The sequence below is a fragment of the Pelodiscus sinensis genome, chromosome 1, assembly GCF_052426305.1.
Source record: "Pelodiscus sinensis isolate ZL-2025 chromosome 1, ASM5242630v1, whole genome shotgun sequence".
Classification (NCBI taxonomy): domain Eukaryota; kingdom Metazoa; phylum Chordata; order Testudines; family Trionychidae; genus Pelodiscus; species Pelodiscus sinensis.
Window position 1 is genome coordinate 108961621 of NC_143052.1, and position 26580 is coordinate 108988200.

A 26580-nucleotide genomic window follows, 5' to 3' on the forward strand; every position below is an offset into this window, starting at 1 on the left:
TAAAGTTCTTAATAGAGACTCATGGATTCAGCATATTTATTTTTATTAAATTGTTTTAAGAAATGGTAATAAGCTTAGACTTTTAACACTTTTTTTAGGGCTTTCAAGCAATTTAAAAAAATTAATCGCATGCGCTGCCCCTTTGAAATGCTGCGGCAGAATTTCAGAGGGGCAGTGCTGTGGAAGCCTGGGATCAGCTGGAGTCCCCAATTGACCCTGGGCTCTGTGCAGCGCTGCCCCTTTGAAATGCAGCTAGGACTCCAGCTGATCCCAGGCTCCTAATGCGCTGCCCTTTTGAAGTGCCTGAGCCGGGCTTCAAAAGGCAGAGCAGCATTAATGCCTGCGATTAACGCGTCAAAAAAATTAACCGTTAATCCTGCCCTGCATTAATCGCAGGCGTTAACACACATCAATTGACAGCCATACATTTTATATTAAATTCAGATTTAATTTTAAATAGGTATGTTTTAAAAAGAAAAAACTTACTATAATCTGATTTTTAAAATTAAAGAAAAATAATGTATTTTATTCATGGCTGAGATTCTCATGCAACTACTTGACTAGCAGGGCTGGCTTTTACACTTCCTTCCCATTGCCCTCAGTACAGAGGGGTGATGGAAATGGGTAGGATAATTGGCCAGTGTATGTATATGCTTTGGCTGTCCCAGATAGAATGTGTTTCCTTGGAAAACATAACCAGCTGACCCAGTTTAGAGCAACATCCAGAGAATACACAGCACCAGCTCAGAGCAGAATCATAACTGGCTCCTTAAAAGCTTCATCTCTGTCACTTGCAAATGTTTTTGTATAATTATATTTATAGAGCTGACTTCTGTTTATAAAAAATAACATAGTACCATTTCCAGCCACTGTAGCAAAAGATCTTGTGAGACGGGTTATATAGCTATCTCCCACGTGGGATGAGGGAACCACTTATTGAAATCAGTAATAGTCGTTGGTTGTTTACACCTTCTATTCCAGAAGTAGATCACAAGATGCAGACACCATGCTTCTAAGAGAGGAAATGCCCTGAAACAGAATTGCCATAGAAGGGAAGATCTTCCTGATTTTAGATTGTTCATTGTGTTGTGCAACTGAACTAGCTCATTTTTTGAGAAGAAAAAATCTGATGTGTATTTGGCTCTGAATGAAAGTATCTATACTTGCAGATGAAGGGCCTGACTTCTTCCTAAGGTATTTATTCAATCAGATACATATCCCCTCTTCTGTGCAAAACAGTATTTATTTTGAGGGCAGGATATAAATCCAGAGAGGCAGTATGACACTTTTCCCACCCCCTACCTTCTTCTGGGAATGGTGACTTCCCATCTTAAAGAATGACACAATAGCAAAATTATTCATATGAAAGAGGGAAACCTTCACTTAGAACAAGTGTTTCGAAAGGGAAGCCTTTTTTCCTGCTGAATCATTGACCATCCTATTTCAGCTGATGGGATTCACCCACTTCAAACACAAAATAGCCACACATTCCCTCTTCATTCCCACACCTCAATTGTGGGAAACACAGGAAACCTGAAATGGACTTCACATATCTAGTATCCCAAGCTCCTGCTAGTTAGTTAGTTCTAGGGAAAATCCCATATGTTAGATGCTTTTATCTCAAAGGTCGACTAAGACTGAAGCTTGCACATCAGATGCTTCTGATATGTAAACCAGCTAAGGTAGCTTCATAACTGCTCTTTCCCTGCTGTCTATTTTTCTCTCTCCTGAACTCTTTCTGTGGCTTTTGGCTTAACCTCCTGCTGTATGTCTGCGTGGTTCAGTGCCGTCAGCAGCTTCAGGGAAGTAGCTTGTAACTCTTGCTCTCCTGCTGTCTTCAGCTTGGCCAGCAGCACTTGCATTATCTGCATCAGATGCTGCACATCGGGGTTCTGTAGTCGCAGGAAGAGGTCTTCCAGGTCACTGGTGGGTAGATGGGACTCCTCAAGGCTGGATGTCTTTCCTTGCTGCTGGCCTCTCTCAGCCTTCTCTCTGATCTGATTGATGGGGGAATTTTCTAATATCCTCTTCAGCTTAAGTGGGTTCTGAGAGATGATTAGGAATATTCTTGTGTGGGAATTGGATTGGGGTGATGTTGATGGGAGGATATCCTTCACAGCAGCTGTTCCTGTAGCTGAAGGAGATGGGGTTCCGGTGGTAGTGGTGGTGGTGCTGGCGGTGGAAGATTGAGGAGAGGGCTTTGTTGGGGGCAAAAGGCTATCACTGACAGTGATGTCTTTATTAAAGGTTCTTGTCCTACCAGATATGCTGTGGATCTCTTCTGGACATACAACCCTCTGTGGAAGAGCAGAGATATACCAGAAGAAGGCAGGACAACACAGGGACCCTGCACCTGTTTTTCTCAAGGTGTGTGGGCTCCCCAAGTATTACACAGTTATACATTTCCCATTTCTTTCATACAAAGATTTTTCACTGGCACCAGAAAGGCAAAAAAATCTCTCCCTGACTCCTTTTCCTGTGGCTTCTCTCACCCACCATATTTCTCTCTACAGCTTTTTCCCTATTTTCCTTTCTTTCCTTCTCTTAGGGTATGTCTACACTACCCCCCTAGTTCGAACTAGGGGGGGTAATGTAGTCATATGGAGTTGCAAATGAAGCCCGGGATTTGAATTTCCCGGGCTTCATTTGCATTGCATAAAGCCGGCCGGCGCCATTTTTAAATGCCGGCTAGGTCGGACCCCGTGTCCCCTTGCTTCCTAATCTGAACTAGCTAGTCCGTGCCGCGTGTAGCCGCGCGGCACGGGGTCCGACCTAGCTGGCATTTAAAAATGGTGCCGGCCGGCTTTATGCAGATGAAGCTTGGGAAATTCAAATCCCGGGCTTCATTTGCAACTCCATATTACTACAATACCCCCTTAGTTCGAACTAGGGGGGTAGTGTAGACATACTCTTACATACTCCTTCTGTTAGCGTATATCTATACTGGCAAGTTTCTGCACAAGAAGTTATACGTTTTCTTAATGCGCTAGAATTAAACAGTTGTTGCATGTCTGCACTGTGTTCTTTGCGATGATGGAGCACATCCACATTAGCAGCTCTTGCAGCGGCACAGACAGCAGTGCATTGTGGCAGCTATCCCATTGTGTAATTGGTCGCAGGGTGCCTTGGGAAGGGTTTGCTGTGCGTCAAGGAGCTGGCACAACATCACATGATGCAGGTTTCTCAATTTAATTGTTCAATGGGCATCCTACTTTTCAATTGAAAGAGGAGGGAGAATGTATGGGGGAGACACTGTGTTTTGGGGGACAGAGAATGTGTTTTGTTAGTTCAGATAACAGCAGGAATCAACTAATCCAGAGGAAGGGGAAAACTCCGACAACAGCCGCCACCTGGCTCTCTGAATGATGTGCTCTCTCTCCCATGCATGTCCGTACACCTGCCTGCCTGCCAGTGCACATTGATGGTTTGCTTTATGTTCTGGAGCACAACAGCACAGCACTACCAAGAGAACTTTGAAAGGGGAAAGGCGCATGCCTTCAGAGCTGCCAGCCAATTTCATAGAATCATAGAATACTAGGATGGAAAGGGACCTCGAGAGGTCATCGAGTCCAGTCCCCTGCCCTCATGGCAGGACCAAATACTGTCTAGACCATCCCTGATAGACATATATCTAACCTACTCTTAAATATCTCCAGAGCTGGGGATTCCACAACCTCCTTGGGCAATTTATTCCAGTGTTTGACTACCCTGACGGTTAGGAACTTTTTCCTAATGTCCAACCTAAACCTCCCTTGCTGCAGTTTAAGCCCATTGCTTCTTGATCTATCCTCAGAGGCTAAGATGAACAAGTTTTCTCCCTCCTCCTTATGACACCCTTTTAGATACCTGAAAATGGCTATCATGTCCCCTCTCAATCGTCTCCTTTCTAAACTAAACAAACTCGATTCTTTCAGCCTTCCTTCATAGGTCATGTTCTCTAGACCTTTAATCATTCTTGTTGCTCTTCTCTGGACCCTCTCCAATTTCTCCACATCCTTTTTGAAATGCGGTGCCCAGAACTGGACACAATACTCCAACTGAGGCCTAACTAGCGCAGAGTAGAGCGGAAGAATGACTTCTCATGTCTTGCTCACAACACACCTGTTAATGCATCCCAGAATCATGTTTGCTTTTTTTGCAACAGCTCACACTGCTGACTCGTATTCAGCTTGTGGTCCCCTATAACCGCTGGATCCCTTTCTGCCGTACTCCTTCCTAGACAGTCACAGTCTGTATGTGTGAAACTTATTGTTCCTTCCTAAATGGAGCACTTTGCATTTGTCTTTATTAAACTTCATTCTGTTTACCTCAGACCATTTCTCCAATTTGTCGAGATCATTTTGAATTATGACCCTATCCTCCAGATTAGTTGCAACCCCTCCCAGCTTGGTATCATCTGCAAACTTAATAAGCGTACTTTCTATGCCAATATCTAAATTGTTGATGAAGATATTGAAGAGAGCTGGTCCCAAAACAGACCCCTGCGGAACCCACTTGTTATCCCTTTCCAGCAGGATTGTGAACCATTAATAACTACTCTCTGGCTACGTCTACACTGGCCCCTTTTCCGGAAGGGGCATGTAAATTTCACGAGTTGTCATAGGGAAATCCGCGGGGGATTTAAATATCCCCCGCGGCATTTAAATAAAAATGTCCGCCGCTTTTTTCCGGCTTTTAAAAAAGCCGGAAAAAGCGTCTAGACTGGCCCCCGATCCTCCGGAAAAAGTGCCCTTTTCCGGAGGGTCTTATTCCTAAGTAGGAATAAGACCCTCCGGAAAAAAGCAGCGGACATTTTTATTTAAATGCCGCGGGGGATATTTAAATCCCCCGCGGATTTCCCTACGATGACTTGTGAAATTTACATGCCCCTTCCGGAAAAGGGGCCAGTGTAGACGTAGCCTCTGAGTAAGGTTATCCAGCCAGTTATGCACCCACCTTATAGTAGCCCCATCTAATTTGTATTTGCCTAGTTTATTGATAAGAATATCATGTGAGACCGTATCAAACGCCTTACTAAAGTCTAGGTATACCATATCCACCGCTTCTCTCTTATCCACAAGACTAGTTATCCTATCAAAGAAAGCTATCAAATTGGTTTGACATGATTTGTTCTTTACAAATCCATACTGGCTGTTCCCTATCACCTTGCCACCTTCCAAGTGTTTACAGACGATTTCCTTAATTACCTGCTCCATTATCTTCCCTGGCACAGAAGTTAAACTAACTGGTCTGTAGTTTCCTGGGTTGTTCTTATTACCCTTTTTATAAATGAGCACTATATTTGCCTTTTTCCAGTCTTCTGGAATCTCTCCTGTCTCCCATGATTTTCCAAAGATGATAGCTAGAGGCTCAGATACCTCTTCTATCAGCTCCTTGAGTATTCTAGGATGTATTTCATCAGGCCCTGGTGACTTGCAGGCGTCTAACTTTTCTAGGTGATTTTTAACTTGTTCTTTTTTTATTTTATCTTCTAAACCTACCCCCGTCCCACTAGCATTCACTATGTTAGGCATTCCTTCAGACTTCTCGATGAAGACCGAAACAAAGAAGTCATTAAGCATCTCTGCCATTTCCAAGTTTCCTGTTGCTGTTTCTCCCTCCTCTCTGACCAGCGGGCCTACCCTGTCCTTAGTCTTCCTCTTGCTTCTAATGTATTTATAAAAAGTCTTCTTGCTTCCCTTCATTCCTGTTACTAGTTTGAGCTCATTTTGTGCCTTTGCCTTTCTAATTTTGCCCCTGCATTCCTGTGTTGTTTGCCTATATTCATCCTTTGTAATTTGTCCTACTTTCCATTTTTTATATGGATTTCAAAATAGTGAGCGGAGTGTCAAGTTGAGGGATTATGGGACTTTTCTGGAAGCCAGCTACTGTGCTCAAAGCAATGGATGTGTTCACGTGCACTGCAACTGTGCCGTTACTGTGCCCTAAGTGCCTTGGCAATGTGCATGCCATGGGAACTTCTGCACAGAAAGCTGCTGTACTGTGCAGAAACTTGCCAGCACAGACACTAGGGATGTAATAGTGTAGTCGATTAACCGATAAGCAAAAGCTTATAGGTTAATGCCATAGTGTACACACATTTCCCCCCACTCTCCTCCTGCCAGTAAATGTTTTAGCAGGCTGGCCAGCAGCCTGGCTCAGTTTTGGCTCGCGCCAGGTCCGAGACCTATCCCAGCTGCAGCTCTGCATTTAATGTGTATTAGGAGCCAAGCAGGCAAACAGCTCGGCTCAGTTCCAGCTCTTACCAGGTCTGGGCAGGGGCTGCTGCCACCCTGCGCTGATACCTCTGTATCTGAGGCAGCAGTAGGGGGCAACAGACAGCTGGTCAGTAAGGGGAGCTGGTTTTTAAACTGTCTCCCCTCATGGATCAACTTCTGCCTGGCACCCCACACAGCTGCCTCTGATACAGAGGCAGAATCATGGAGTGGTAGGGGACTTCTCGGGAGTGGGGCTGGAGTGCACTGGCTGCTGGCCTCACCCCCAATGACTATCGGATAGTCAAGTAACTGATAAGAATTCATGAGATTAATCGACTATTCAATTAACTAATATTTAATATCCCAACAGACACATCTCAGTTTCTGCTTCATGTTCTGTTCTTCCCACAATTCCTTATCTTTCTTCTCATCTGCCCCATCCTCCATTTTCTACTCTCTGTGAGTGCTTCCAGCTGTTGCCTGTGTCTGCACTTTCCAATACATTCCTCAGTACCAATTTCATCTGGAAACAGTTCAGACTCACCTTAACAAAATACTTTTTCATAGTACAGCGATAAAAGGTGAATGTACAAAAGTCTGCAAAGAAGAGAATTTCTGGGAGGTTTGAGCATACAGGCCCTAGAGAGACAATAATTAATCAAATTTATTGAAAAACTCCCATGTTGAACAATTTACTTCCCGTAACCCTCAATTATAAAACACAGTGCCAGGTGGTCACCATCTGACAATGACCAACCTCAGTGCTATCCAGTCACTTCCCAAAGTCTGGGTGGTTAAAAACCCAACAGTTTATGACCCGCAGTGATTAAAAATGAACAAAACAACATTGGATTGTAACAACATAAGAACAGCCATACAGGGTCAGACCAATAGCCCAGCTAACTCAGTATCCTGTCTTCCAACAATGGCCAGTACGAGATGCTTCAAAAGGAATGAGCAGAATGGGGTTATCAAATGGTCCATCACCTGTGATCTGGTTTGAGCATCTGGCACTCAGAATGTTAGGGACATCCAAAGCATAGAGTTGTATCTGTGACCATCTTGGCTAATAGCCATTGAACCTCCATGAATTTATCAGATTATTTTCTGAACTCCATTTTACTTTTTGCCTTTACAACATCCCATGGCAATGAATTCCATGGATTCTGATTAACTTAAAATGTCCTTTTTAGTTTTTTGTCTTTTGCTAATTCTCTTCAAATTCTTTTTGGTGGATTCCTGTGGGGATACAAAATTTGGACTTGCAGGGCTGTATTGGGTATTGCAGTGCTGCAAACAGCAGGATGTTGGGCTGCCATTCACAGAAGCCTATGCCCTGCATGGACTGTTCCACTGCCATCCCCACCCATGGGGCAGGCACCAGGTTCATGCACAGCTGTCCTTGGTCATACTCGTGTGTGCAGGTAGATTGCATGCTCCCAGACAAGAGTCCTTTCCATGCAGCGGTGTGCATCTCCGATCTGGGAACATGTTCTTGTTCAGCAGTGTCAGTTTGCTCAAAGAGTTCTACTTTAAAAAGTGATTTAAAATGTGTTACTTTAACCATATATTGGGTACCTGCAGGATGGGTTAACTGTAGGATTTTGTGTGTGTGTGTGTGTGTGTGTGTGTGTGTGTGTATATATAAAATCAGGGGTTTTACCTCCATTGCAATCCAATCCTGAACATTTTAATGCATTTATAGTAAGGCTACTTAATTGTTAATCAATCGCACAATTTTGATTAAAAAATAAAGATGAAATTTTTAAAACAATGGAAAAAATCAGAAAATAGTAAATAAAAAATCTACAATAATAAAAAGATCATAGGACCCTACTTGGGTCTATTTATTAATTCATTTATTTATGTATTTATTGTGATTTGGCATATACATTTACTTTGACTCTCTGTGGCAGGGATTTTCAAACTCTGGGTCACAGTTTATAAGGACAAGTTGCTAACTGGCTGCAAGATGCTTTGTTTACCTGCACCTTTGCAGTTATAGGCGATTGCAGCTCCCATTGGCCGTGGATCGCTGTTCTTGATTAATGGGAGCTGTGCGAAGCAGTGCACACTTGAACATTGCTTCCCACAGGTCCCATTGGCCAGGAATGGGAGCTACCAAAACAAAACTCTCCCCTAGTTATTCCGGGGGGGAGAGAAGGAGAGAAAACAAATAAACCTCAGCAGCAGCTCGCTTTTTCCTCTTTTCCTTTTTCCCTGTTATAAACTCAGGCACTTAAAGACTCCTTTCCATCATCTATCATTCATCCTTCCCAATGCCAGATGGTCTAAGATAAGATCTTAGTCCTGCTTTTGGAAGCTGTGGTCAACCTTACCTTGTGGGATGACTCCATGGTTTTCGTATTGGTCCAGTCTTTGGATCAAGGGGTTCTGGCAGCCATACAAGGCCCGAATGAGGCAGATAGCACTGGCTCGGTGAGGGGCACGAAGAGGTTTGAAGAACTGATCGTACTCTAGCTCTGAGAGTGGTGTTCCAGTTAGTAATAGACCCTCATCCTGAGGCTGGGCAGTAGAACACCAAATTGAGAGTTCTGCAAAAGAGGAGCAAGGAGGAAGTAAAACGCTGCAAATGACAGACATTGGGGAAAGAATCACTGGGCAGTAGATGGGGAATATGCCCTTTCTCTTGGATATGAAGTCCATAATTGTGGAAATGACAGTTGCTTGAAAACACAGTGCAGAACTGTAGGGTGACCTGACCTGATGCTTTGAGAGGAACCCTATCTTCTGGGGATTGGGTCCCTATCTGTATGAGTGACCCCTTCTCTTGTGAATGGGGCTCTGAATTATAAGGGAAATGTCTTTTCATCTTTCCTGAGAATGATGGTTGTGACTCCCTGCTCTAGGGCTGTTAACCTCCCCTCTCCTTTCCCTGGGAAGAGAATTCTGCAGGATATTGTAGTTGTGACTATAAGGTGTCTTCAAAGTCTACAAGAGGACAAATTAAAGCATTTTGAAGAAGTCTTGGAAGATTTAAAGGTGGAAATTTACAGTTGTAGCCTATCACCTCTTTCCTAGTTCTGAGGTGTCTGAGGCACCTGATTTGCAATGAGCAAGAATGGGGACTCTCCAGTTCCCCCCATCATAAGTCAATTTCAGGGATGGATAAGACATTTCCCTACTCACCAGAAACGATCAGGCAGGCCAATGCTGCTATCTGACATTTCATCTTTCTTGTATATGGGTGGAGGTGGGAGGAAGTTTGAAGGAGAAACTGTGGGGGAATTACCATGGAGAGCTCTTCCAAGTTCTTTGCCTATTCCTCACTTCGTTCCTTTTTTCTGCTACTGCTTTTACCTAAGGGGGGGGGGGGGGTCAGGAGCAGACGGTGGGGAACTCTCTGAGTAGGGTTATTGCTGCAGACCAGTTCACAATAGCAACTCGGTGACATCACAAACTCAGTGACATCACAAACTCTATCACTGCCCCCTTTTGTCAATGCACCATTTTCCCTATCTCTTTTTCTCTCTTGCATTCCTTTATCTTTTAGGACTTCTGATGCTGTGTAGATCCTTCCACGAATCCTGGGGCTGTGCACTGGCTTATTTGGCCATTGGTGTGTTGTTGTAAGATTTCTTATAAGAACCCACATGTACTGTTTAGCTACCTATAGTCATTAACCTTTTCTCCAGTCCAATTAATATTTAATTAGTCAGTTATTTAATTAAAGTGGAACAACTTCAGTAGGAGAAATTGAAAGACATACACATTAGACTATCCTGAAACCCCTTGCTTAAGACACTCACCTGAGAGGTGGCAGACATTTGTTCATATCTCTTTTCAATAGGCAGAGAGGACTTGAACTGATGGTCTCCTACATCCTGGGCAAATGCTCTCACCACTGGGCTAAATATTGTAAGGGGGAGTGGGGGTGGACAGCATAGTTGCTTTTTAAGGTGTTGAATATCCTCAGAGCACATTTATTAGCTCAGGCTTCAATGTATGACATAGGCAGATGAAATGCTTCTCTTCCCCATTCATGGATCATTCTGGGTCTCAGGCAGGCATATGCCAAGAGCAGGGCAACAGTGCATGTGTTCTCATACATACCTTGCAAGTGCAACTTAAGTGCTGAGCAAATTTAGGTGCCTGTAGGGTTAGACAACAGCCAAGTGGGAGAACTAGGGGTCACCAAATGAAATTAATAGGTAGCAGGTTTAAAGCAAACAAAAGGAAGTTATTTCTTCACACAACACACAGTTAAGCTGTATACCTCCTTGCCAGAGGATGTTGTGAAGATCAGGACTTCAACAGGGTTCCAAAAAGAATTAGATAACTCCATGGAGGATAGTTCCAGCTATGGCTATTGGCCAAAATGGGTAGAAAGGGTGTCCCTCGCCTCTGTTTGTCAGAAGCTGGGAATGGGTGACAGGGGCGGGATCACTTGATGATTCCCTGCTCTGTTCATTCCCTCTGAGGCATGAGGTATCGGTCATTGTCAGAAGACAGGCTACTGGATGGATCTTTGGTCTGTCTGACCCAGTCTGGCCATTCTTATGTTCTTATGCAACGGTGTCTTGAAATGGGACTTACGTAGCTAAGTACCTTTGTGGATCCCAGTCTGATGCACAATTTTGGGGTGGTTCTTCCCATTCAGAAATAATCTGTCTAAAATTAAATTACATTCCATTAATTTTTGTAAGGTTAATAATTAGAATGTTGGAAAGAAGAAATAACCAAATTGTGTGTGAATTTTTTTTTACTCCACCTGTATTTTTTTCTTACATTTTTATTCTGCAGACTTGTGATCCATTCCTACTTCAGAACTGTGCACCAGAATTTCAACTTTCATTTTAAATTTTTCTATCCCTGATAGTCATAAAGAAAACCTGGAAAATTAATAGAGATAATTTAGCATTGTCTTCCTATGTCTGTTGACAGCATGAAACAATAGCCCAGGGGTTTGAACTGCCTCACTCATCTGAAATTGTTAACACTGACAATTGGAATGATAAATTCAATGTGAACAATATTAACTATTCCATTGCTACTTGTATAAGCAGAAACAATTAATTAACATGTTTATTCCAGGTTCTAAAATTTCTTCCCAGAAGAAATTATCAATGTAAATAATAAAGAAACTACTGTACTAATTGTATTACATATTTTCATATTTAATTCATAAAATAACGAATGACTTTTTACATGAAGATTCCAATCTGCTGTGCTAGTGTTGCAGACAAGTTTTAGGTCCAACTTGCTACAAAATGCATTAGTTTTTAATTATTTTAATTTGGAAAGAAGGTCCAGCCCCTGAACTGAGGGTAGAGATACAGTCTATCTACGGGAAAAAAGCCTGTTAGAACTCTGGTTCTCTACCAGATAAGTAGAAGAGGACTGAAGGAGGGGAGGACTACTGATGACTTATAGAGAATGAAACTAGTGGGGAGAGGAGTAGTTACAGTGGGAATTTCGACAAGGAAACCTAGGTTGCCACATTCTTCCCCTGCCCCCTTGCAAAACCTACCAAGACCAGGATTTTTGAGGAAAAGCAAGTGATGGACTTTGTTCCTCTGAGTACATCTAAACTGTAAGTTAGTGGCATGTTGCAGTGCATGTTGTTGCCTAAATCCCTGTATCAACCACACACAGAAGCCTGAAATCCTCATGGGTGTATTGAACTTGTGTTCAGCTTGGGGTATAGAGTAAAACAAACATTGGTTTATTTGTGGGAAATCCTTGTGGGGAGAACGGGGGGATTGTTTTTGAGTCTCTCTCTAATAAGCGCAGGGAATTATTCTTGTCTCATTTCTCTTTCTATTCCAGCAAGTGATGAGTTGTGAGTAAACTTAAGGGAAGTTGCTTTCAGGAAGATCCTGAAAAAATGAAAACACGTAGAGCATTGTTGCGAAGATTTAAAGGGAATATTTCCCAGAGTCCTGACCAAATAGAAGCTTGTGAGAATCAGGATAAGTCAGAAAATGAAATCACAAAATCTCCTGGGAAAAGACAGAAAAAATCTCCTTCCCATAAAATAAGTGTCAGGAAACCTGAAGATGATGATCACACTGAGGATAAACCAAACACATCCGATTGTGAGAATGACTCTGTTTTGAGCCCATCCCTTGTTGAGCAAGAAACAGAGCATGTGGAAGAGAAACCCTATCAGTGTTCTGAATGTGGCAAGAGCTTCAGTCGAAGCTCCTACCTTACTCAGCATCAGAGAATCCATGTGGCAGAGAAACCTTTTGGTTGTAGTGAATGTTTGAAAAGCTTCATTCGGAATTCAGACCTGGTTAAACACCAGCGAATCCACACAGGAGAGAAGCCTTATCAATGTAATGAGTGTGAAAAAACTTTCAGTCAGCGATCAAATGTTATCAGACACCAGAGAACCCATACCGGTGAAAAACACTACAAATGTAAGGAATGTGGGAAGAGCTTCAGTCAGAATTCGCACCTCATCGTACACCAAAGAAGCCACAAAGGAGAGAAGCCCTTCAGTTGCGCTAGATGTGAGAAAAGCTTCAGTGATCGCTCATCACTTATTATACACAGGAGAATCCACACAGGGGAGAAACCCCATCAATGTAAAGAATGTGGAAAAAGGTTCCGTGACAGCTCTGCCATTATTCGACACCAGCGAATTCACACAGGAGAGAAACCTTACAAATGCGGGGATTGTGGAAAGAGCTTTCGACAGAGCTCATCGCTTATTACCCACAGAAGAATCCATACAGGAGAAAAGCCCTACAAATGTTCAGTGTGTGATAAATGTTTCAGTCAGAGCTCAGCACTTGCGACCCATCACCGAGTCCATACAGGAGAAAATCCCTATCGCTGTTCGGAATGTGGGAAAACTCGGAATGATCGCACCACACTTATTTCACATCAGAGTGTTCACACAGAAGGAAAACCTTACAAATGTGTAGAATGTGGAGAGAGCTTTAGACGGAGCTCAGCACTTAATGTGCATCTGAGAATCCACAGAGGAGAGAGACCTTATACATGTGATGAATGTGGGAGAAGCTTTAGACAGAGCTCAGCCCTTGATGTGCATTCCCGAATCCACACAGGTGCAAAACCCTATAAATGTAGTGAATGTGGGAAAAACTTCAGACAGAGCTCAGCACTTAAAGTGCATTTGAGAATCCACACAGGAAAGAAACCCTATAAATGTATTGCATGTAGGAAAAACCTTGATTTGCATTCACATTTAGTATAGCAGGGGTGGTCAAACCATGGCTCATGAGCTGCGTGTGGCTCCTTTACAGTTTGCAAAGCTTGCTGCTGCTACCCCATCCCCAATTTTTCCACCTGACAGACTGGGGTGGGGACTGCCTTGCAGCAGAATGGTGCGGTAGGAGGCCTTCTGCTTAGCTGAGAGAGGGCTCTTGGGGCTTCAGCCTCACAGAACACACCTGCTAGGGCTCAGGGATTTAGTGGGAGCAGGGTTGAAGCCTCAAGGTCTGTAAGGTACCTCACATGAGCCCCAAATGGTGTGCCCCCTCTTGAACTTCCGAAGATTATCATATGCGTCTCAGAGGGTCAGTACATTTGGCCATCCCTATAGTATAGCATTAGAGTGGCCATATGGAATACAAAATAGTAACAGACATTGGCTATTTGGGGCATGTAAAAAGAGGTGAGGCCCAGATTCATGAAGGTATCCTTCCGCAGATTGGGCTACACTAAAAATCCTGCTAGAACAGGAGGAGCTTCCTCCTCTATAACTTTTAGCCTAATGGTTTAAGCACTTATCCAGGAACAAATGGATCAGCTTCACCATGAGAGATTGAGGGAGACTGACATCAGAATATTTCATAGCCCAGTAGTTTGGGCTTTTTCCTCGGAGATAGTTGATCCCTCTTCAAATATCTTCTTCCCTTCAGGCAGACTAGGGGAATTGAACTGTGCATGAATGATGGGAAACACAGGGAAAGGGAGCAGACTGTTGACTGATAATTTTGATATCACAGAGAGGTTACTGATGCTAGGAAACTGGAAAGGATGGATGAATTACTTGCGAGGAACTGAGTGCTGGTAGGGTTGGAGATTTCATGGATTACGGGGAGGAGATGTAATGTGGATCTGAGGGATGGAGTGTTGAGTGCTGAATAATTTGGGGATTGGGAGTGGGGATATATGGCAGAATAGAAAGGGAGTTTTAAAAGTATTTTTATCTTATTTAAGTACAAGAAGGTTAAAATGATAATTTCCAGATTGGTTTTGAGCCAGACCTTCAGTTTATTAAAAACTGTAAGCAGTTCTGGGGATGCCATCTCTTCTTGAATTGTGGATAGTGACTGTTATTCTCACTGAACAGAAATCAGTACTGTCATCTAGTTTTAGACCAGGGATTTGGCCTATTCCATTTCTTTGATCTGAAAGATCTGGAGCTGTACCTCTGTCTCTTTTCTTCCCCTTTCCCAGAGATTTACAGTACAACTTCAGAGCTACAGACTAAACAGTCAACCACACACCTTCTGGTTTGTGAACCAGAAGTACACAAACAGCAACAGGGGTGGGGACGGAGGTGAAGAAGTACAATACTGTGTTAAGCACAGTGTTTTGTTTGAGGCGGTATGCCCTGGCACCCATTTTCTCTGAATAACTTAAATGAATTGCATTCCTCTTGGGCGTACCAGCACTTCTTTTTCTGGGGTGGCTGGACTCCCGATGGAAGCCTGCTTGGGACACGTGGCTCTTAAAGTGGACGTGACAGTGTTTCGGCCCCCAGCGGGCTCTTTTTTTTTTCTCTCTCTCTCTTTCTCAACAACTTTCCCCCCGGAGTACTGGCACCTTTTTTTTTTTAATACCAAAAAAGCACTGGTTAAGCATATATTAAAAAGGGGGGAAGCAACATTTTTCTTCATGTAGTAAAATTTCAAAGTTGTATTAAGTTAATATTCAGTTGTAAACTTTTGAAAGAACAACCATAATGTTTTGTTCAGAGTTACAATCAACCTTGGTTCCCGAGCTGTTCGTAACTCTGAGTATCGACTACATGTAGTTCAAATGACTCTTACCTTCTTAAGTAAAATTCAGGAGACAACTGGAGTTAAAAGTGAAGAGGTAGCTCCCATAGAGAATGGCTGCATAAATACTTTCATAGAGGGTGTTGTCCATCTTTTCCTCACTAGTAGCATCTCTAAAATTTGTCTCCTCACATTGAAACACCTTTAGCATGTAGAGCAGATGACCAACAAAACCCAGGCAGTAATGCAACTTTCTCATTGAAACAAAATGAAAGAAGCTTTTGATAATCTTGGTTAGACCCATTTTACATTTTGATTTCCCATTGGAAGCCAGAGACTGGTTCCAGTTTTCTAGTCGTCTTTGTAATGCAGTGTTTTTGTTTCTTTAACTTTTTAATGCTAATAAAATATTTTTAACATAGAAAGTATTGCATAATTGCTACATAAAACATCCTCTCCATATTGTATGTTAGTATTATTGTTGCACTTATTATTGTCAATGGTGTGTCCATATTAAATAAAACCTCATTTCTCCTGTTGTCCCATCTTCTGTTCTTGAATGTAGTAGAATGGAAAGAGATTTTCTTTTTTTTTTAGATTTTTTTCTTCTTTACATACAATCTTCAGTTTGTTAAAAATTGTAAACAGTCCTGAGGCACAATCCTGGCAACATTCACGTAGGCTGTGTCTAGACTGGCCAGTTTTTCCGGAAAATCAGCCGCTTTTCCGGAAAAACTTGCCAGCTGTCTACACTGGCCACTTGAATTTCCGCAAAAGCACTGACTTCCTACTGTAAGAAATCAGTGCTTCTTGCGGAAATACTATTCTGCTCCTGTTCAGGCAAAAGTCCCTTTTGCGCAAAGCTTTTGCACAAAAGGGTCAGTGTAGACCGCTCAGATTTGTTTTCCGCAAAAATGCCCTGATCGCGAAAATGGCGATCGGGGCTTTTTTGCAGAAAAGCGCGTCTAGATTGGCACGGATGCTTTTCCGCAAAAAGTGTTTTTGCGGAAAAGCATCCGTGCCAATCTAGACACTCTGTTCCGAAAATGCTTTTAACGGAAAACTTTTCCGTTAAAAGCATTTCCGGAAAATCATGCCAATCTAGATGCAGCTATTGAGTTCAAAGGACTGGGGCTTCATCCCTGGGGTGTTTAATAAAATCTGTATGTATATTTAGAGTTCATCTGTCTGTGTGCGAGTTTCTTTGTTCAAGAATTTCTCCTAAATGGAAAGAGCTAGGACTACCAAATTTGATATGCAGCTTCCTCTTTCCCTAACTTAAAGCAATGTCAAGGTTTGGTTGCGTCACAAAGCCCAAGGAAAGGACAGTTTTCCATAACATGCAAAGGGAGGGGCTGCTGTTCAGAGTGCCACAATATAAGAGTGGCCACTGGAAGCAGTGGGCCCCCAGGAGAGAGCTATCCTGCAGTGTAACTGGGGGCAGCTGCACCATGAAGGGAGTGTCCAGCAGGGTTGGGTCTTTGTCATATTGCCTGCCAGGACACCAGTAAGTAGCCACCTGCCCCAAACCCTTTCCCTACCTCCCAGCCCATGGCCATGGGGAGGAGAAAGACCCCTGGCAGCTGAGAGGTTCCAGGGAGGGAGGAAGAGGAGCAGCAGGCCGAGCACATGCATGCCCCTCACCACCTTGGAGAGGGGAAGAGCACACGCACCCCCCCATCCCCGGGAGTAGCTGGGAGGGAAGAGGCCCCCGGAGCCCGACTCGGCCCAAGCCTTCTCCGCCAACAGTGGAGTCTACTGTTTGTCTACTGTCACAACAAGGTGGGTAATGCTAGTATATATAATAGCAAAATTAGTTACCTGTCAATTGTAGGACCTTTGTTAATGAAGCTAATTAAGTAGGCTGGGTGTCCCGTTCATCACTATTGCTGCAAAATGCGAATGTCGAAGCATGGGAAATTGCCTTTGTAGTACGTTAACCAGTTAATATATATTTATTCAAGCCCAAGTTCAGCATTCTCTCTCTCTAATTGAGAAGAAAATTTCCTTTGTAGAAGAATGGCTACTTTTAAATCCACTATAGAACAGCCAGTGAAGTTAAAATGTTCCCCCACAGGTTTTTCTGTGTAACCGTTTCTGATATCTGAGTTATGTTAATTTATCCTTTGTCGCAGAGACAGTCCATTTGGCCAATATATATGGCAGAGACACCTTGCTAGCATGTGATGGTGTGTATCACATTAGAGGATGTGCAGTTGTATGAGCCCTTGATGTGGTTAGGTCCTGTGCTGATGGTATATATGTGGACAGAGTAGGCAATGGGGTTTGGTGCAGGGGTAGGTTCCTGGGTGTGTGTATCTGAAGTGTGGTGTGGCTGCTGGTAAGTATTTGCTTCAGCTTGAGGGCCTGTCTGTAGACGAGAATTGGCCTGTATCCCAAGGCCTGTGAATGAGGGATCATTTTCCAGCATAGGTTGTAGATTGTCAATGGTACGCTGGAGCGGTTTAATCTGGGGGCTGTAGTGGATGACCAGTGGTGTTCTATTATTTTCCCTGTTGGGCCTGTCTTAAGGAGTTGATTTCTGGGAACTTGTTTGGCTCTGTCAGTCTGTTTCCTCCCTTCCCCAGATAAGTATTTAAGTTTTAAGAATGCCCGATAAAGATGTTAAAATATACTTTTTTCATTGTATTCTTTTGGTATATATGGTCATGCCAATTCTCTTCCAGAATATGATCTGAGGAAGTGGGCCTGGCCCATGAAAGCTCATCACCTATTAAACCATCTTGTTAGTCTTTAAAGTGCTACATAGTTTTTCCTTTTGTTTTAGCAAGATCAGACTAACACGGCCAGCTCTCTATTACTTGATAAAGATATTGGTGGGCTACGTCTACACTGGCCCCTTTTCCGGAAGGGGCATGTAAATTTCATGAGTCGTAGTAGGGAAATGCGCGGGGGATTTTTTCCGGAGGATCGGGGCCAGTGTAGACGCTCTTTTCCGGCTTTTTTAAAAGCCGGAAAAAAGCGGCGGACATTTTTATTTAAATGCCGCGGGGGATATTTAAATCCCCCGCGCATTTCCCTACTACGACTCATGAAATTTACATGCCCCTTCCGGAAAAGGGGCCAGTGTAGACGAGCCCTAGGTGTTTGTCTGTCTGTGGGATTGGAGCTAGGGATGTTAGCCATCATTTCATTTAGTAATCATGTAGCAGCAAGGGGGGTGGGGGCAGGTGGTTCCATGGAGCTGGCTCCCCACATGTGCTGCTATCTTTGATAAAGAGATGGCTCTGTAGGAGCTGATTCACATGGAGAGTTGGCTTGAAAGCTGGCTTCCTGCATGCCTCCGCTCCTACCTGCTCCCCTCACCTTGTGCACTACTGCCCCTCTATCAGAGGTAGCAGCATGGGGGTGAGAGGACAGGTGGTGCCATAGGATAGCATGTGGAGCCAGCTTTTATGCCAGCTCCCCCAAACACTGGTTTCCGCCTGGCCCTGCCACCTCTGTGGGAGGCAGCAGGTGGGGGGAGAGCTGAGCACAGGGCTCCACAGGCTCACAAGGGGAGGCAGTTTAAAAGCCAGTTCCCCAGGAGCAATGCTCTAGACACCCACCCCGCCTCCTCACCTACAGAGGTGGGGGGGGGGGAATGTGCTAATTATTTGGATTAACTGATAAGCCTAGGTTTATATTAGTTAATCCTTTAAACGGTATGTGGTAACATCCCTCTTTGAAGCAACTCCGCTTGTCTCTGAGGCCGTGGCTGTAGCCCTGGCTCTGTGCTGGGGCCGGGGTGGAAGCTAGAGGCATGTAGCTAAGAACAAGGGTCAGCAGGTTGGTGGGTAGGGCGGTGTTTGTGTGACGTCACTTAGTTGCACTGTACGCTCTGTGGGTGGCTGCCAGGGTGCGGGCCTGACCCTAACCCCCCGCCCCGCCCCGCCCCGCCCCGCCCGCTGTTTGCGGCTGCGCGGGCCCAGCTCTGCAGGGGGAGCGATCCACGCGCTGGGGGAGTTCGAGCACGCGAGCACGCGAGCGCGCAGCTTCCGGAGCAGCCCGCGCTCGGCCACACCGTCGCGCGTGCGCAGTGCACAGATCGGCGCGTCCTGCCGGGGTGGCGTGAGGCGGTGCTGGCGCGCGGTGGTGTCAAGCGCAAGGGGGCGGGGTCAGGTGGCGCCTCCCCCCTCCCGTGTCTTTGGCGCTACGTTCGAAGTGGAGCCGGTGGCGCTGCGCGCGGCCCGGGAGCCGAGGTGGGCGAAGGGGCCGGCGGCGGAGAGATGCCGCGCGGCGCTTGGCGGGCGGGGCTGGTGCCGCGAGGGGGGGGGGGGGGGTCAGGCTGGGGGGCTGGTGCCGCGAGGGGGGGGGGTCAGGCTGGGGGGCTGGTGCCGCGAGGGGGGGGGTCAGGCTGGGGGGCTGGTGCCGCGGGGGGGGGGGTCAGGCTGGGGGGCTGGTGCCGCGAGGGGGGGGGGGGTCAGGCTGGGGGGCTGGTGCCGCGAGGGGGGGGGGTCAGGCTGGGGGGCTGGTGCCGCGAGGGGGGGGGGGGGTCAGGCTGGGGGGCTGGTGCCGCGAGGGGGGGGGTCAGGCTGGGGGGCTGGTGCCGCGAGGGGGGGGGTCAGGCTGGGGGGCTGGTGCCGCGAGGCGGGGGGGGGTCAGGCTGGGGGGCTGGTGCCGCGAGGGGGGGGGGGTCAGGCTGGGGGGCTGGTGCCGCGAGGGGGGGGGTCAGGCTGGGGGGCTGGTGCCGCGAGGGGGGGGGGTCAGGCTGGGGGGCTGGTGCCGCGAGGGGGGGGGGTCAGGCTGGGGGGCTGGTGCCGCGAGGGGGGGGGTCAGGCTGGGGGGCTGGTGCCGCGAGGGGGGGGGTCAGGCTGGGGGGCTGGTGCCGCGAGGGGGGGGGGGTCAGGCTGGGGGGCTGGTGCCGCGAGGGGGGGGGTCAGGCTGGGGGGCTGGTGCCGCGAGGGGGGGGGTCAGGCTGGGGGGCCAGCCTTGGGTTGGGCGTTGGGGGAACTGGCCGAGGAGCAGGCTGGAGTTAGCCGCAGCCTGGTGGAGGGTGCAGCGCTGTGGCCGCGCACTTCACCCTGACTATTTGATCTGAGGAAGTGGGTCTGGCCCACGAAAGCTCATCATCTAATAAACCATCTTGTTAGTCTTTAAAGTGCTACATAGTCCTGCATTTTGCTTCAGCTACACCAGACTAACACGGCTACATTTCTATCACTATTCACCCTGAGTGTGTTTTCTGTACCAGGAAATGGTTGATGCAGCTCTGAGGAAGGGCCGGGTTAACTTCCCGTTTCCTTACACCCCCTACTCCATCCAAGAGGACTTCATGGCCACTCTGTATGATGTTCTGGAAGCAGGCAAGGTTGGCATCTTTGAGAGCCCTACTGGGACGGTAAGTGAGAGCTGAGTGTGGCTGAGCCTGTCCTGCGTTTGAATACTCAAGAGACTGCGGTGAACAGACCATATCACCACTGCAAGTTGCTTCAGTGTCCCTTCCGATCCTGTTTGGATCCAGAATTGCTGAGATGTCACAGAGTCTAGAGCTGTTGACCTTTGGCTTCTAATTGTCATGGACAAAAGGTACAAGGCGAAGTACCAGAAACATGCTGGTAATAAAAAGATTCTGCCTAGACAAAACTATATCCTAGGAGAATAATGGCACTAGTCTGACAATCAGTGGCTTGGAGACAAACCTGGAAAGCGATAACTCTGAAACAGGTCTTTGTGCTAGTCATATGATATACTGTAGTATCCAAAAAATACCAATGGCGATTCGAGTTGTATATTAAAAAGCGCAAGTCACTGTATGGAGGTATTACCCCCGTCAGTATGCTTGTGATGGGAATATACCTGTAGTAGTGTGTGTAGATTGTGTGCTTCAATACCAGAAAGATGTGACATTTAAATGGGATAAAAAATAAGTAGAAGCAGAAGGGACTGATTTTTAAGAGGGAAGTGTAAAAGGCACATTTCACTTTTAATGCTATCATATAATATTATTATGATAATATGAGTCTCATTATTTCAAATACTACTCAGCCACATCACTGGGGCTCTTGTCTAGCAGTGGGTTAGTGCCTCTTTATGGAAATCCAGCTTGTGAAACTTGTATTAATACATCTAATTTTGAATCAGTGCATCACCTCTTATGGGGTTATTGTGATTAATTTTTAAAATTGATTTTCTTAAAGAAACAAAGTACAAAAAGGTAAATGACTTGGAGCTTTGTTATGTTTCTTGATACCACATTTCACAGTAGAATTTATATAATTGTGCAACTTTACAGTTGGTCAGAACTGCAGACCAGACAATACAAAACTAGGCAACACTGTATAGACATAACATGTTAGGGTGACAATAACAAAATAGGTAACAATAATAAAATAGAAGAAATACATGAATAGGGAGAAGGGGAGGGAAAAAGAGGAGGAATTAAGTGGAATGCAGCTCTGGCATTCTTTTAGGCATCTCAATATGTTTTATCCAAACGTATCTAGGGTCTACATTTCTTTAGATTCATAACTGCTTTCTTTGGTAATAAGATATTCTTTCTGTGGCTGCTAACTCAAACAGGTCTGATTTCCTCTTCTGTATTGTAGGCAGAAGTATACTCCTCCATTTTTATAAAATTATGCACCTGGTCATTTCAGACCTCAAGAACCAAAATCTTTGTGGCAGAATTAATACAGCTTAGCACATAAAAATGTAGGATATAACTTTTGGTTAAAATTTGGCTGCTGAAGATAAACACTGCTTTAGCCTGTTTCTACCTCTTTGCACAACAGCCTAACAGTTGAACTGCCTCATAAAATATGCCTCAAGGTACTTAATTTTTTTATTACAGCCCCACCAAACATCAGAGACTCAGGCCTTTATCTTGTGCAACCTCTGTGCCATCCAGTACATCTTGAGTAATATCTTTTGTTGCTTTATGCATAACCTGAGACCTACAGAGGCATTTTTAACATGACAAAATATGTTTTGCCATCTGGATTTTTTTTAAAGAGCTGTGATAACTTCCCTTTTCCCAGTGTGATTGTGGGTATTTTTATTCTTTTTTTAATTGCAGGGAAAATCCTTGAGTCTTATCTGTGGAGCACTCTCTTGGCTCAGAGATTTTGAAGAAAAAAAGAAACAAGAGGAGGCTCGTCTCCTTGCTGATGAGCGTAATGGACAAGACAAACAGCAGCCTGCCTCTTGCAGCATGGAAGCCTCAAACTGCCAAGGTTCAACAGCGGAGCTAGATTGGATCACGGAGTTTATCCAGAAAAAAGAAGAGCGGGACATGGTGGACAGATTAAAGGTCCAAAATTGCTTCTTTATAGTTGTAATCAGTAGCTGTCTGTGATAGGGATGTGAAAGGCTTAACTGGTGGGGGCTGGAGCGCCGCCTCCATGTGGTGGGAGGGGCTGTAGGCAGGGGCTGCTCTGGCTGAAGTGGAGCAGCCAGTGCCTGCAGTGGGCCACTTCGGTGTTCAGAGCAACCTCTGTCTGTGGAGGTTCCAGGAACCCCTCAGGCAGGGCACCCCGCTGCCCCCACCCCTCCTTTAATCGGATAACTGGCTAAACAGTATGTTTAACTGGTTAACCAATTAAACAGGATTTTACATCCCTAGTCTGTGCAGAACACAATGGGCAGCACGATAGGGAACTTTGTAAAGTCAGATGTTCTGATCTACTAAGTACTTGTAGCTGACCAGTATGTAAATAATACTTGTGTTTTTCAGGACTGTAGCAAGTGTCCCAATTGTACCAATAATCAAAAGAATACTAGGCAGGACACGAAGCTGTTGACATGTTCATAACTTTCAGGTATTTCTGGAGAATGTCTCCTCAGTGAGCTGGGACAATGGTAGCTGCATATGCTATCCAAACGAGCTTTAATCTAACTAGCATTTGTAGCAACAACAGTGAAGACAGTGCAGCACAGGATTCAAGTGGACTAGCAAGCCGAGTATGTACCTAGAGTCCATGCTGGACTTGTACTATTCTTGCTGAAGCCTGTACTGCACTGACAGCAATCAGCAGCTACCCATCTGCTCTATGGCTAAGGCACCTCCAGAATCAGTGAATTCTGTTGATTTGGGCATTTGCTAATTCAAAACCAGTGGTTCTCAACCAGCAGCCCATTCAACATGTAGCTGCAGCCCTTGTGACATCCTCAGGCCTGTGCAGGTTAGGGATGTTAAATTTAATCAACTAGTTGATGGATTTTCCATCAACTAGTCGATAAGCAGAGAAGCTGCAACAGGGTTAGCTCTGATAGAAGCAGGGGAGAGGAGGGCGACTAGTTGAGGGACTAGTCGACTATCCGATAAGCCTTTGTTTATTGGATAGTCAACTAATCGCTTACATGCCTAGTACAGGTAGTATATGTATATATGTATATATATTGTGTGGATGCAGCCCACACAACACCCAGAAAGCTGCATATGAAGCTCACTGGTAAATCGGTTGAGAACCACTGCTGTAGAACATGCACTTTTGTTCTCTCTCACACATGCACAGTTTTCTGGCTGTGGAGAGCCACATGACTGTTAATCTGTGTCATCTAGAGACACAACCAGATATTGGTGCAGAGAGGATTTGGGAATCCTTCCATTCACTTTAATATGGGATTACCTTTGAAACCAGCTTATGGCCAATATGTGCCAATCTTGTTTTATTGCAGATCAGAATCATCCAGCTAATGGTTTATACCACTGGAGCTGAATGGCCTCCTCTCCCCATGCACAGCTTTTGGGTGTCGACATGCCCTATTCCCTTTCTTTATAGAAACTGAATTGTTAGCACTTGGAATTTTGAGAGCTGAAATGAACTGTGGTGTGTTGTAAATATGGTTGACACAACAGAAATTTTAAATTTTCTTCTTGTAATTTTTAGTAAAGAAAAATACTTTAAAAGAGAGACGATCAGATACATGTCTGAAGGTGATAGAAATGTAGCCGTGTTAGTCTGGTGTAGCTGAAACAAAATACAGGGCTATGTAGCACTTTAAAGACTAACAAGATGGTTTATTAGATGATGAGCTTTCGTGGGCCAGACCCACTTCCTCAGATCAAATAGTGGAAGAAAATAGTCACAGCCATATATACCAAAGGATACAATTAAAAAAAATGAACACATATGAAAAGGACAAATCACATTTCAGAACAGAAGGGGGATGCGGGGGGGGGGGGGGGAGAGGGAAAGGAAGGTGAATGCCTGTGAGTTAATGATATTAGAGGTGGGGAAGGGTAGATGTCTGTGAGTTAATAGTATTAGAGGTGATAATTGGGGAAGCTATTTTTGTAATGGGTAAGATAGCTGGAGTCTTTGTTCAGCCCCCCGCGGAGAGTGTCGAATTTTAGCATGAATGACAGTTCAGAGGATTCCCTTTCAAGTGCAGATTTGAATGTCTTCTGAAGTAGGATGCAGGTTAGCAGGTCATTGAGACAGTGTCCTTTCTGGTTGAAATGGCAAGCAACTGTTTTTTCTTTGTGATCCTGTCTAATGTCTGTTTTGTGGGCATTGATTCTTTGGCGAAGTGTCTGAGACGTTTGTCCAATGTACATAGCAGACGGACACTTTCGGCACATGATAGCATAGATTATATTTCTGGAGGCGCAGGAATATGTATTCTTGATCTTATAACTCACTTGGTTAGGCCCAATAATGGTGTCAGCAGAGTGAATATGTGGACAAAGCTGGCAACGGGGTTTGTTGCAAGGGAAAGTACCAGGGTTGGTATTAGTGTGGTATGTCCTGTGGTTGTTGGTAAGAATCATCTTGAGGTTAGGTGGTTGTCTATAGGAGACTATGGGTCTGTCTCCCAGAGCTTCTTGGAGTTTAGTGTCCTGTTCCAGTATAGGCTGTAATTTATTGATAATGTGTTGGATAGATTTAAGTTGGGAGCTGTAGGTGATGACAAGTGATGTTCTATTGTTGGTTTTCTTGGGTCTGTCTTGTAGTAGATGGTTTGTAGGTATTCGTTTGGCTCTTTCAGTTTGCTTTTTTATTTCTCTGGGTGGGTAGTTGATTTATAAATGCTTGGTAGAAATCCTGATGTTTCTGGTCTCTGTCAGTGGGATTAGAGCAGATGCGGTTGTATCGAAGGGCTTGGCTATAGATGATGGATCGTATGGTGTGTGCTGGATGGGAGCTGGAAGCATGTAGGTAACTGTATGAGTCAGTGGGTTTTCTGTAGAGGGTGGTGTCTAATTTTCCATTGTTGATTTGTACTGTGGTGTCCAGGAAATGGATCTTTCATGTGGAATGGTCCAGGCTGAGGTTAATGGTGGGGTGTAGGTTGTTGAAATCTCTGTGGAATGTCTCCAGTGTTTCTTGGCCATGCGTCCAGTTCATAAAGATGTCATCGATGTAGCGTAAGTAGAGAAGGGGTAAAAGGGGACGGGAGTTGAGGAAACGTTGTTCTAGGTCAGCCATAAAGATATTAGCATACTGTGGGGCCATGGGTGTACCCATGGCTGTGCCGCTGATCTGGAGGTATAAGTTGTTCTCAAACTGGAAATAATTGTGGGTGAGAATGAAGTTACATAGGTCTGCTATCAGGTTGGCAGTGGTGTCCTCTGGGATAGTTTTTCTAATAGCTTGTAATCCGTCTTCATGTGGGATATTGGTGTATAGTGCTTCTACATCCATGGTGGCAAGGATGGTGTTATTGGGGAGGTTATCGATGTTTTGTAGTTTCCTTAGGAAGTAGTCAGTCAGTAGTGTCTCGGAGATAGCTGGGGGTGTTGGTTGCGTAGGGTTTGAGGAGAGAGTCTACATAGCTGGATAGACCAGTAATATATGGTTGCCCTACCTGTTGGTGGTACAGCTTGGACCGCTCTGGTCTGGCACTGTCAGGATCTGACCAGTCCCGAACAAGAGAATTTGCCAGACCAGGGGAGGTCTCTTGCCGCCTCCAGCTCCCAAGCTCATTGCATACTTCTGGCAGGCTGCTCCAGCAGGCATCCTGCCTTGCCCACCTCCAAGATGGCTGGGCTACTTGACCACCTGCTGCTGGATTCCTGAGCAGCGGAGGTTCCCGGTTCCTGCTGGGGGGCTCCAGCCCTGCGCATCCAAGGGCAGCCTTTGGGCCTTGGCTCCATGCTCCAGGGGGCTGCTGCGGGGCTCTGGCCCTCGCTCCACACTCCAGCAGGCTGCTGTGGGGCTTGACTTCAGCCCTACGATTCTGTGGGCGGCCACAGTGCCCCAGCTCCACACTCTGGTCCTGCACTGCTGTGGGATTCCAACCACAGCTCCTGAGGACAACTGAGGGCTCCAGCCCTGTGCTGCTGGGGAACTCCGGCTTGGTTGCATGCTCCCGCAGGCTGCTAAAGACTGCTGTGGGCTGCTAGAGGCTGCTACAGGGCTCCAGCTCCAGTCTCGCACTGTCCCCAGCCAGGCTGCTGATCCTATTGCCCTGGCCAGTCCTCCTGCCCTTAGGCTCCCAGCTCTCTTTCCAGGAGCCGATCGAAGGATGTTGCCAGACCAGGGCAAATGCTAGCT

General features: G+C 45.4%; 2 protein-coding genes and 1 pseudogene across 9 annotated transcripts in view; 2 read left to right on the forward strand and 1 right to left on the reverse strand.

Moving 5' to 3' along the window:
- The window catches only part of LOC149525617 (uncharacterized), a 37226-nt gene extending 21548 nt beyond the window's left edge, over positions 1–15678 (forward strand). For 4 of the 5 annotated variants that reach the window (XM_089782289.1, XM_089782285.1, XM_089782284.1 and 1 more), the window contains exon 2: positions 11988–15678. In XM_089782289.1, coding sequence (XP_089638415.1) covers positions 12046–13386 — 1341 coding nt within the window. In that variant the 5' untranslated portion in view covers positions 11988–12045 and the 3' untranslated portion in view covers positions 13387–15678. Of the gene's footprint in view, positions 1–2228; positions 2368–11987 lie in introns of those variants that run through there. The other variant, XM_089782280.1, reaches the window with a different exon arrangement.
- Positions 1–26580, forward strand: part of DDX11 (DEAD/H-box helicase 11) — a 63310-nt gene that overhangs the window by 7115 nt on the left and 29615 nt on the right. For 2 of the 3 annotated variants that reach the window (XM_075940727.2, XM_075940743.2), the window contains exons 1-3: positions 19122–19341; positions 20334–20480; positions 22158–22391. In XM_075940727.2, the coding sequence (XP_075796842.2) occupies positions 20337–20480; positions 22158–22391 (378 nt within the window). In that variant the 5' untranslated portion in view covers positions 19122–19341; positions 20334–20336. Of the gene's footprint in view, positions 1–19121; positions 19342–20333; positions 20481–22157; positions 22392–26580 lie in introns of those variants that run through there. The other variant, XM_075940737.2, reaches the window with a different exon arrangement.
- On the reverse strand, positions 1689–9487 carry LOC112547803 (uncharacterized; annotated as a pseudogene). The gene is made up of 4 exons (XR_016350710.1): positions 9348–9487; positions 8537–8752; positions 6742–6836; positions 1689–2297 (listed from the first exon to the last, which is right to left on the reverse strand). The product of XR_016350710.1 is annotated as an uncharacterized LOC112547803 (transcript).